At 36.5% G+C, this 12526-nt stretch overlaps 1 protein-coding gene and 1 long non-coding RNA gene across 5 annotated transcripts; one reads left to right on the top strand and one right to left on the bottom strand.

Annotated features, from left to right (window-relative positions):
* Window positions 1–7405: 7405 nt before the first annotated feature.
* On the top strand, window positions 7406–8555 carry LOC112729224 (probable methyltransferase PMT11). The gene is made up of 3 exons (XM_072210447.1): window positions 7406–7476; window positions 7641–7718; window positions 7942–8555. Exons 1-3 carry the CDS (start codon window positions 7457–7459, stop codon window positions 8147–8149), a joined length of 306 nt encoding a protein of 101 aa, XP_072066548.1. The 5' UTR covers window positions 7406–7456; the 3' UTR covers window positions 8150–8555.
* A 1122-nt stretch (window positions 8556–9677) lies between these two features.
* Window positions 9678–12006, bottom strand: LOC112727288 (uncharacterized). 4 transcript variants are annotated; one of them, XR_003165668.3, is made up of 6 exons: window positions 11934–12006; window positions 11361–11418; window positions 10865–10930; window positions 10678–10773; window positions 10295–10355; window positions 9678–9946 (listed from the first exon to the last, which is right to left on the bottom strand). It is a non-coding gene; the product is annotated as an uncharacterized lncRNA (long non-coding RNA). The 4 variants fall into 4 exon arrangements; XR_011868462.1 differs by having other exon boundaries at window positions 11949–12006; XR_003165669.3 differs by lacking the exon at window positions 11934–12006 and adding an exon at window positions 11492–11576.
* Window positions 12007–12526: the final 520 nt, after the last annotated feature.

Below are 12526 nucleotides of genomic sequence, written 5' to 3'. Positions count from 1 at the left end.
CACAATCTTTTAAGTATAAGTTAGCTGTGTGATTTGGGATATTTAGTTGTTTTCAAAAGGCTTGAATGCTGTGTTGTTAATGAAAAGACAAATGAAGTGATGTTTGTTGCCAAGCGTTTCAATAATATGTATGGACTTACTCTTGATGAACTAAAGAATCAAAATGTAGCTTGTCTTCACTCTAAAGAATCTGAAAAGTGGTTATGGCACAAGAGATTGGGCCATGCAAGTATGTTTCAAATAAACAAACTTGTAAAGAAAGAATTAGTAAGAGGTCTTCCTTTGATAAAGTTTGACAAAGACATCACTTGTGATGCTTGCCAAATGGGAAAACAAACAAAAAGTTCTTTTAAACCAAAGGAAGACATCTCTACTAAAAGACCACTTGAGTTGCTACACATTGATTTATTTGGTCCAACAAGAACTCAAAGCCTAGGTGGTAAACATTATGGTTTAGTAATTGTGGATGACTACACTAGGTTTGGTTGGGTTTTATTTCTTGCACACAAAAATAAAGCCTTTTCGGCCTTTGAACCTTTTTGCAAGAAAATTCAAAATGAAAAGGATTTGAAAATCTCTTCTATAAGGAGTGATCATGGAATTGAATTTGAAAATAATTTGTTTGAATCCTTTTGTGAGGAATTTGGAATATCTCACAACTTCTCTTGTCCAAGAACACCACAACAAAATGGTGTTGTGGAAAGAAGAAATAGAAGCATACAAGAGATGACAAGAGCTATGCTTTGTGAGAGCAATGTTCCAAAATTCCTTTGGGCTGAAGCGGTTAACACAGCTTGCCACATTTTAAATAGAACAATCATAAGGAAATTTTTGAAGAAAACCCCTTATGAACTTTGGAAAGGCTACCCACCAAACTTAGATTACTTGCACATCTTTGGATGCAAATGTTTTGTTTTAAATAACAAAGAAAATTTGGGAAAATTTGATCCAAAGGCTTATGAGTGTTTGTTTGTAGGATATTCCTCAACTAGTAAAGCATATAGGGTTTATCATCAAGATGCTAGAATTATTGAAGAGTCCATACATGTTACATTCTGTGATACTAACTTGGTGCAAAGCATTTTGGAAGATGGTGATGCAGGAAATCAAGCTCAAAATGAGGATGAAACTGCTCGGAATCATGGAAAAGAAAATTCTGGACAATCTGAACCAGAAACAGCTAATGCTGAAAATTCAAGAGACAATTCCATTTTGTCTCATGAATCTGAAGGAAATTCTGCAGACAACAGCACACAGAATCCCTTGGTGACTGAATCTGCCTCCAAGTCCACCAGACCTCGTGAATGGAGATTCTTGAAGAATTATCCTGAGGAATTTGTCATTGGGGACGTCTCTCATGGAGTGCAAACTAGGTCTTCCACTAGAAAGGCAAATGAAGGTTCAAACATTGCTCTTCTTTCACAAATAGAGCCTCAAAACGTCAAAGAAGCCCTTAGTGACCCCTCTTGGATTAAGGCTATGGAGGATGAGCTTCTTGAGTTTGAAAAGAACCAAGTGTGGACGTTGGTTCCAAGGCCAAGTGGAAAGAAAGTGACTGGCACCAAGTGGATATTCCGGAACAAGTTGGGAGAAGATGGTAGCATTGCAAGGAACAAGGCAAGGCTGGTGGCACAAGGATATGACCAAGAAGAAGGAATCGACTTTGATGAATCCTTTGCCCCTGTTGCCCGAATGGAAGCCATAAGACTTCTCTTAGCTTATGCTGCATTTTGTGGTTTTAAATTATACCAAATGGATGTGAAATGTGCATTTTTGAATGGAGTGATAGATAGAGAAGTGTATGTGGAGCAGCCTCCTGGTTTTGAAAATAAAGAGCATTTTGATCATGTTTTCAAACTATCTAAAGCTCTCTATGGTTTAAGACAAGCTCCTAGAGCTTGGTATGAGAGACTTAGCTCTTTTCTTTTGAAAAATGGTTTTCAAAGAGGCACCACTGACACAACTCTATTCATCAAGAACTCTAATGATTCTTTTATTCTAGTCCAAATATATGTTGATGACATTATTTTTGGATCAGCAAATGAATCCCTTTGTTCTGAATTTGGAAAACTCATGACAAGTGAATTTGACATGAGTATGATGGGTGAACTTAATTTCTTCCTTGGGCTGCAAATTAAACAAACTGAAAGAGGTATTTTCATTCATCAAGAGAAGTATGCCAAGGAATTAGTTAAGAAATTTGGTATGGAAAATACCAAACCCATGGGAACTCCCATGCATCCTAATTCTAAATTAGATAAGGGAGAAACTGAGAAAGATGTTGATGAGACTAGGTATAGAGGAATGATTGGCTCTCTTATGTACTTAACTTCCTCTAGACCCGATATTGTGCAAAGTGTTAGATTGTGTTCTAGGTTCCAATCCAAACCAAAAGAGTCACATCTTTCTGCAGTTAAAAGGATCATTAGATATGTTCATGGCACATCCAATTTTGGTCTTTGGTATCCTAAGATTGATGATTTTTCTGTAGTTGGTTATTGTGATGCAGATTTTGCTGGTGATAGAGTTGATAGAAGGAGCACTTCTGGTTTATGCTGCTTCCTTGGAAAGTCCTTAAATGTTTGGTCAAGTAAGAAGCAACAACAGTGGCTTTATCCACTGCAGAGGCTGAGTATATAGCTGCTTCTTCTTGTTGTTCTCAGCTTTTATGGTTAAAAACACAGCTTGCTGATTACAAATTAAAGGCTGAAAATATTCCCCTGCTGTGTGATAATATGAGTGCCATTAATATTTCTAAAAATCCAGTTTTGCACTCTAGGACTAAACATATTGAAGTGAAATTTCACTCAATAAGAGAACATGTCCAAAAAGGGGATATTAGTATTCAATTTGTTAAATCAGAGGAGCAATTAGCAGATATTTTTACAAAACCATTAGCTGAGGATAGATTCTGCATGCTTAGGACTTGTCTAGGAATTTTGAGTTATGATTCCTTGTTTGAAAAATGCTGATGTATTTGCTGGAGCTTTTTGTCTCATAAACAGGTATGAGACAATTCTGGGCAGATGATGAATGTTTCCCTCAAGTCAACGTGTTCTGGGCTTGCTTCAAGTGAAAAATTGATCTGGACCAACCTCAATTCGGATCTGGGTTGTCCTATATGTTTCATTAAATCCAAATCACCTCAAGGCCCTAACATGAATGTTACAATCTTGTTTGTTATTTTTGATGACTTGTGTGCTTCATAAAAGGTTTTCAATAAATGTTTTGTGGCCCAAAAGTTTTCAAATGGATTTAATTTTGGCCCAAAAGGTGTTTCAATTTAATTCTGATTGTCTTTCAAAATTTAAAATTAACTTCCTATTTTAATTTTAAATCAAATAAAATCTTTCTTGAATGAGGTCATGTCTTTTCAAGTCTTTTCAAATGGTGATGCAGTTGCATGGTTTTGGAAATCCACTTTTTGAGTACGGTTACCAATACTCCCTCTCTTCCCTCCATAACTTCTCTACACACTCTTCGGTTTCTTTCCACTCCCTTTACTGCTTCTCTTTCCTCAAAAGACTGAAACTAACCAAATGAGGAAGAAAACCATTCCTAAAAGGCCTCCTCGTGAAAAGATTTACAAGCTACCCACAAAGCCTTCCACTCGTTCTCAAGATCGCACCTTTACCCCTTCTCCTTCTCCTCCTACCTCTCCTCCTCGCTGTGACCCCATGGCTCGGACCAAAAACACTCCAAGGTTTCCTGCCTCTGCCAAGCCGACGCCACCACCAAAGGCCACACCTTCCAAGCCTGGCTCCTCAAAACCAAGTTCAGCAAAGCCTGGCTCCTCCAAAGGCAAACGTCAGGTGACTGAGGAACCCATACCCGAACCAACACAACCAAAATCCAGGTCGGTTCCAATGCGCTCTCAACGAGGTAACACTCGAGTCCTTCTCCAGAATGTTAAAGAACCAGATATTGGACCTTTTGATCACAAAGCTCACTTTTTGACTTCTCATTCGAACTATAACCCTTATAGATTCAAATCTGCCATGAACAATGATTTTTATGAGAAGGTTATCCAGTATCGTACCCTATGTTCCTCTTTTCTCGCTGATTTGCCATCTTTGAAAAGAAAAGGTTTTCCTTTTGTTGATAACTTGATTTTTCTGGACTGGAATCATCTTTTTGATATCAAAAAACCTGTTTATCCCTTGTTGGTCAAAGAGTTTTATGCAAACATGACTTATCATGAGGGCACTGCTCATTCGTATGTCAAGGGCCGAGATATCGTTTTAAACAATGAGACCATCAGTGATGCTTTGAAGTATACTGATGTTGGGCCCTGTGCCTACACGTCAGTTAAGTGGGATGAAGGAGTTGGTGTTTCTTACAATGATGCCCTGGCTAGTATTTGTGAACATATCTCTTTAATAGATGGCATTACACCCACTCACAAAGCCCTAGGATATGAGCGTGCTCAACTGCACCGAATAGTCAATCATATTATTCTGCCTCAAAGCGGCTCATATCAAAGGGTTTCCTACACTGATACTCTTGTTTTATATGCCCTTCTCACCAAAACTGAAATTTCATTTGCATATTTGATGGTTAGATACATGTTTGAATCTGTTAGAAGTGAAAAGGACAAAGCTCTTCCTTATGGCATGTTCCTAATTTGAATTTTTGAGTATTTTGGTGTTGACTTGACCAATGAGAAATATGAAAATAGACATTCATATCTAAAGGGAGGTGGTTCAGTGAAACAGCAAAAAGGACCAACTCGATCTGAGAGAGTGGTTCTAGATGATGATGATGAAGATTTCATTCCTAATGATTCTACTGCTCCTTCCACTGAGGGTACTTCCATCTCTACTGGGAAGAAATCCACTATGCTGAATGTGGTCAGGGATGTTGCTCAAGAGTTTGTCTCCCAATCAAATCACTTGATTGAATTGAGCAAAGAGAAAAGGAAGCTGGCTAGCAAGCATGAGAACTTTCTGAAGAAATCAAGGGATAGGGTGGTTGTACTGATGATCTTCATTGACAACCTTCAAAATGATGAAGACATTGCCACGGATGTTGAAGAGGAAGCCGCTTCGGAGGGGAATGGTTCTGATGCCTAGGATTTGTCTCATAAAAACTGTTATTGCTACTTTTTTTTGTCTCATGAATGCTGCTTCTTTAGTTCTTTTAAACTGTTTCATTTTGGATGACTGTAATGACTCTGGATATTACTGCACCTTTGGTAGTTTAGTTAGCACTTTGAACTGTGCTCTAACTCTTTTCTGTAGGATACAAGACTTTTTTTTTGTTGATCTTGTTTATTATCCGCCCTTGATGACAAAAGGGGGAGTAATAGCAATAGGACCCTAGTAATTTTTTTGGGATTTTTGCTGCATCTATACTTGAGTTTACATGTTGAATAATCTTTGCTGCATTAATACTTGTTTTCACATGCTGAATCTGTTTGCTGATGGTAATAGCTTGATGTTGGGCTGATTATGATATGTTGCTATCTGATTCTGACCCTGATGTATTAAAGCTCTATTTTGGCCATTTAAACTATCACTGTTTGCTATACTTTTGGTTAGTACATAGCATCTGTTTAGTTCCATATAAGTATATGTAAACAGGAAAGAAGAGAAGAGCATAAATTCAGGGGGAGCTAACCTTGAAAAGGAAAGGGGGAGCAACATAAAAGCAAATGACAAAAATCAAAGGGAGTTTTCTAAACCTGACTCAAACTCATTTCCTTTTTGATTATTGCTTAAATCATGTTTGTCATCAAGGGGGAGATTGTTGAGTTAAGAAATTAACTAAATTAATTAGTGATGACAAACATTATTTTTGGGCAAAATAAATAATTAGTGTTGATTAATTATATTTACTTATTAACTAATTGTTTATTATTGCAGGCCAAATGTTAATAGCCCAAATGAAATAAAAAGAAATCAGCAAAGAATATTGGGCTGAAAGAAAAAATTAAAAGCCCAAGCAAAAGCAAAGAAAGAAGCCTAAGAAATCAAATCGGGCCAAATGGGTTACATAATCCAAACCCGTATCCATCCCACAAAGCTTCTCTTGTAAGATTGAATTCTTCACTCCTCCAAAGTGAGCAACGTTCCTCTCCTCTCTAATCAAGTCAAATCATGGCATCAGAAAAGTAAGAAAGAGAAAGAGAGAAAAAGCTTTCTCCCTAAGCCAGTAACCAAAGAAGCAAGAAAGAGAGAGTTAAAGCTTGAAGCACAGAAGCTAAAACAGAAAATCCAAACTAAATCAAGCTTAAGAAAGGTAATCCATCTCATCTTGCATGCATCAGATCTTCATCCCTTCTTCCCAACTCTCTGCACTACCCGAAAATGGCATTCAAGGAAAAGTTGTTCTCTGCCCTATTCTGCTTCACATCTACGGTCACAAGTGATACTTGGGGACCAAGTAGTTTTTCAATGGCTAAGATCAAGTTGACCATAAGAAGATTTCTATTGTTACTGTTTTGTGGCTTTCGTTCAAGTTGGAGAAGTCAGAAGCAAAGGTTCTACTTTGATGCTTGAGAAGAAAAAGTAAGCTTGTGGGTTGGTGAAGCTCAAGGCTCAAGGTGTTAACCTTGGAAGAAGAACTCAGCCACATGCAAGGAGATATAAGAAGCTTGCTGTTCATTCAGAAAGCAAGGAGAGAAAACCAGTGAATAGAGGTTATTGTTCTAAGAGAGTTCTTTGAAGAAGTTCAACTAACTGGACAGTGTAACCTAATCAAAGGTGCATTCCGCCAGTATGAAGAACTGAATCAGATGCTTGCTAATCTGGTTTTTCGCATAGCACAGAGGCTGTTGATGAAGTCAATCTCCTTCATGTTTTACTGATTGTAATGTTCTTTTCAATGTTTATCATTCTGTAATTTCTAGTGAGAAAAGGCATTGTGAGAAAACTCAAGTAAAAAAGCCATGAGTGGAAAAAGGCTGAGTGAAACACTTGAGAGAAAAGCCTAGAGTTATTTTCAGATTTCTTTAGGTGTGTTTATGTCTTGTATCTTGTACCTGTGAGGTATCCCTTTCTTAGTTGGGTTAGCACTAAGAGTGAATAGTTAGGTATTAGCATAGCCAAGGTCAAGTTAGGTTAGAACTTGAGTGTGAAAGGATTGGGTCAATCTTGAGTTATTGGTGTATGTAATACTGTTAACTATAGTGAAATTCTTCCATAGTTGTGGAGGAGACTGGATGTAGGTTGCATAGCACAAGGCAACCGAACCAGGATACATGCTGGTGTTAGCTTTTCTCTTCTCTGCTGTGTTCTGTTTTCTGATATTCATGAGACCAAAATAAATTGTCTCATAAATTTCCGCTGCTGAGTTCAAACAGAATCAGAATTGCATATTTGTTAAAAAAGGTAATAACAGCAACTAAAAAGGAAGGCATAGATTCAACCCCCCTTCTCTAAGCCTACCACAACCTTCAAATGTTGTTCCTGTTAGTAGCACAAATACCTTGCCAGTTATCTACGACCGTGGATTGATGGGAGTTATGCATGACTGGTATTTAACAAAACTTACTTAAGATATATTAAATACAAATGTTCACCTTGTGGTACTGAGGTTTCCCAATTCCATGTACTGAAAGAGCCTCTATATCAATTCCCCCAAATTACTTTTGCGATCTTGTTAGTGTTTTGTAATATTCTGCAATTTTTATAATTTAGGTGTGAAGCATTTGACACCTACCCAAGAACCTATGATTTTCTGCATGCTGCCAACCTTCTTTCTGCAGAGCGCAAAAGGTACCTTTTTCTTTTCTTATCAAGCTTGTATCTTTCCTCCTGGCTTATAATCATTACACTATTTCTGTTAATAATGAGAAAAATGAGAATTGTGGTTTGAATATCCAATCCGATATTCATCTTTCGTAATAGTAGCTTAGGAAATAACTATTTTATGATCGCTCTGCTCGACTGCAAAGTCCAGTATTGATAATGTCTATGTGTTGGATTTCTCTCTTATCAGATGCAATGTGTCATCTATTATGCTTGAGATGGACCGAATACTAAGACCAGGAGGACGGGTATACATCCGCGATTCTATTGCCATCATGGATGAAATTCAAGACATTGCCAAGGCAATGGGGTGGCAAGTCACATTGAGAGATACATCTGAGGGGCCTCATGCTAGTTATAGAGTATTGGTGTGTGACAAGCACCTGCTACATGCTTGAAACAAAATGGGAAGGTATGCATAAACATGAAATGGAACACATGTTTTGCTTTGATCCTACAAATAGTGGAAGTGAAGTCATACAACATGAAATCCTGTTTGTCATTTCAGAAATATAGGAAGATTTTAAGTGGCTAGTATCACTCACTTGTTACTTAAAGAGGTCAAAAAGTGATGAGTGTTGGAAGCATTTTTTTGGTTGATACTAGGCATGAGATGCGCGATCCCGAAAAGCTGGGTAAGTCAGGTGCATCATCTAACTTAGTTGTAACATTCAATTTATTTGTATATTACAAAGCTATTCCACATATATTCATTGTTGATTATTCCAAATAGAACAAATCATCTATGTACGATTTTGATACATTTTTCCCATTGATTTATAAGTAGTTTCCAAATAAGGTATACATTTTCTTCTTGATTGAAGAAAAATCATGCTCTAGGGTCAGCTTCGCAGAGAGAGAGATGAGAGAAAGTGAGAAGAGAGAGAGACTAATGGGAGTAAGGGAGTGAGAAAGGAAAGAAGACGCGAAAAGAGAGGAAGGAGGAGGTCGCCAGCGTTGATGGTGGCTGACGGAGGTGCCGCTGTGCGGCAGTGATGAAGGCAGGAAGAATGGAAGGGAAAAAGAACGAAGGAAAAAGAAAAGGCAGAGAAATTCGAAACAGGATTGGGGGAGGTTACAAAAACGGTGTCGTTTTTGTCTCCAAGGACTTATATGTCCTGTTACGAAATGCTCCATGCCACCTGGCCTTCGTTACGGCCACCTCAGTGCCACCTCTGCCAGCTCATCCTTTTCCGTCCAATGCAAACGGCTGAATTCAACGGAAGGATATAAATGTCTACGTTTTTCAGGGGTCAGGGACTTGAATGTATTTTCCATTCCTTGAGGACAAAAATGTCCGCAAAAAAAAAAGTCAGGGACGAAAATATCCTTTACTCTATAATTTTTTTGTTAAAAAGCATAAAAATTTTAAACATAGCATGTTTTATTGATCTTGTTTTTATTCTTTTATCATGTTTACAACAAGAGATATCTACATCTTGTCTTATATCATCTGTTTATATTCTCACTATTCCATCAAAGAGTTTCATTTAGTAAGTGGAGAGAAACTCTTCCATTTTCAAATTTCAATAATTATTGAGACTTCAAAGTAATTTTTTAATTCAATAATTACTCATATTTCTGATTTTGGGTGGTGGATATATATGGGCACTAAGAAATTTGAATTAGGGTTTATATAGTTAAAAAATTTGAGGCTTTTGTCAAATTGTGCGAGATTATGTTAAATTGATAACATTATTAGCTTACATATATTATCGTTGTCTTTTTCCTTTTCTCTTTAAGCTGTCTTCAATTTAGAAAGAAAATCTTACGAGATCAAAACAAATTTCGTTAGCTTCAGTCACCTGATACATTTCAAATATGGATCTTCAATGAAACCTTCTATGGCTTTAAAGAGGATCTCACATTTTAAATTTTCAATAGTTCAAACACAGTAGTAAAAATTCTCAAAAAGTTCAAACACAGTAGTAAAAATTCTCAAAAAATTTATTATAACGTAGTAACGCAATTATCATCCCACATAATACAATCTAACAAGCAAGCGAATGTCAAAAATATAAGATTAACGACGGTGCACAACAGGCATGAGATGCGCAATTTCTGTTGAGAGCTTGAAGAAACTCCAAAGTCAGTTCATATCAAACTGCTACAGGATATTTTCCTAGTCAGCTACACTAAATGCAACTAATATGAATCATGAAGTCACCATCTACATATACTGCTTGAACACATACCTGCGATTAAAATGTAACTACACAATTTGGTCAAACTGGTGGAGCAAGAGCAATCTTTCTAGTACTGAAGAAAGTAGCAAAAGATTGCTAGCATTGTTACCAAAAACAGTTTATGTATAGCTTCAGCAATAAAATCATTTTGAAGAGCATTTTAAATGTAATTCTATATTAAAAGGGCTTCAGGGGTTGCTTTACAAAGAATCCACATTTACTTGCGAATTTGGCGAAAGACATGTGAAAAATGGATACTAACTTGCTAAATTTTTAATAAAAGGCTATCTCGCAATGCTAGGTAAATTTACAATAATTAAAATACATATTAGAAGGGAGGAAATGGATTGCACTCACCTCCTGAAGAACTCAGTAACATATCGTATCACGAACCACATTAATACAATCAGCAAAATATCTGGAAAAGTTTAGGAACATATACAAGCAGTACCACAACAGACAAGATTGCACATGAATTCAAGGAACTCAACTTTGCGCTTTTTGTCGAATAATGTTCTGAAATAACTTTTGGAAAGAAAAAAAATTATCTAAATTAAAATGATCCAAAATGGTAAAGTATCTCCAATATGGTTTCATTTATCTTTTCTTGGCATAAAAGACACACATTTCTCGCACATAAATATCTAGAAATGATTTGAGTTTTAGATCAGTTGAAAAAAGAAAAAGAAAAAATGTAAATGAGGTAAAAGCCATGTAGAAGAGACTGCAATAGAGGATACTAAAAGTACAGCGTTCCCACCAATCCAACATATAAAGGCCAAAAGTAACATTGTAGAGGAAGATCTTACGCTGAATCCAATTCATTTCTCCCATGGCTGCAAAAAGAATAATAGTAATTTTGTTCAGAATGTACTCAACAGCAATAAAACTTATTTCGAAATACTTTTCAGCATATATCATGCTCACCAGAGCAAAGAAGTGCCTCACTGAGTCCAACTTAATATGCCCAACAAGGTTTTCAAGGGCGAGCTCCTACACAACCACGAGAGAGTGTTGCAAGAACGTAAAAACGTAGCTAAGAACGGAAGTTTCTACTAGAATGTACAATATTTTATTATACAAATACATACATGCGCAAATTAGTGACATTAACACAATTATACTTGTATTGACAATGGATAATGTCATAATTCACAAATTAGATGAGTTTGGTTGCGTGATTTTAACAAATAGATGGCATGCAATCATCAAACGAGCAAACAAATCAACCAGATCAACAACAAATGGGTACGGATAGCAGTGGACCATATTGGAAAATATGAAATTTGCAGGTAAAATATTAGAGCTTTCATGAATGCATATGTTAAGACAGCAAAATTGAAATCAAAGAAGAAAACCAGAGAGCATATGAATCAAGACAGAGGCACTTGAGAGAGAGGGGAATGGATATTGAAGTGAATACCTTTGGCCTATGGATCCAGATAGAAATGGAGGGGAAGAGAGAAGAGAGACAAGACATCCTACGAAGACAAACTATGTATCAAGTAATGAATCGATGAAAATAACAAAATTATTATTATCAAGCCTTCAAACCTGGGGCTACCAACATCACTTTTCACTTAGCCGGATCAAAATTACAAAAATAACCATGTCTTAATTTTCTTATTACTAATGAATCTGCCTCCATAAATCATGTTGAATTGTTATTCAATTCAATCAACTCGGAATGCCACATTTCTTTTTTGAGTAAAGTATCGTTTTTGTTCCTAACGTTTGGGGTAAGTCTTATTTGTGTTCCTAACGTTTAAATCGTCCTATTTGTATCCCTAACGTTTATAAAAGTGATTCAATGTTATCCTACTATTAATAGAATTTACCCCAAACGTTGGGGATAAAAACGATACTTTACTCTTCTTTTTTTTTTGGTCAATGTCATGGGCTAGGCCTGTCCAACCCACAATACAAAGAAATAGCTGGGCACATAGAAAAAAGAAAAATGGGAGACGGCAAAACAAAGCTGTTTCAAGTTAATTACCAAAAAACTAATTACCAAAGCTTCCACTTCAAACTCCTGCGCTGCCTCCGAGACTGCTGCATATATCCTTCATGCTTCCCAACAGTTCTAAGCTAATATATAATAAGCCTTTAGCTTGGGCCATTCTATTCTTATTAGTAAAAACAAAAACTTCCTTTTTTGGTAGACAAAGGGACCAAAGGCCCAACAAGTAATTACCACATACAACTACCACGAGTGTTGGGCCAAGTTAATCATAAGAAGATTCTTAGACTCATTCCTGTTCCTTCTAAAGCCCTTGCTGAAGCCCAAATATGTACCCATACCACTTCATTCCAAAATTATTGACCAAAAATTAAGAAATGTATTTTTTTAGCTAGATTGAAACATCCAATGTATAACCTAATATTATAGTGGTAAAAAAAAAAAAACTAATACTATAACCATGGTTAGAGACTTGTACTAAACTACTAAACTACTAATGACATATCTGGTGCTTCCGAAATGACCACCCAACCCATGTTTTAGAGCGGTTGAATTCAGTTGTGGATGTGAACTTTGTACGTGAATATGTAGTGTGAGTGAGTGTTGTAATATAAAAAGAAAAAAATAGT

Source organism: Arachis hypogaea, chromosome 12, assembly GCF_003086295.3.
Source record: "Arachis hypogaea cultivar Tifrunner chromosome 12, arahy.Tifrunner.gnm2.J5K5, whole genome shotgun sequence".
Taxonomy (NCBI): Eukaryota; Viridiplantae; Streptophyta; class Magnoliopsida; order Fabales; family Fabaceae; genus Arachis; species Arachis hypogaea.
Note: the sequence above shows the minus strand (reverse complement) of the source record. Positions and strands in the feature narration are given on the sequence as shown.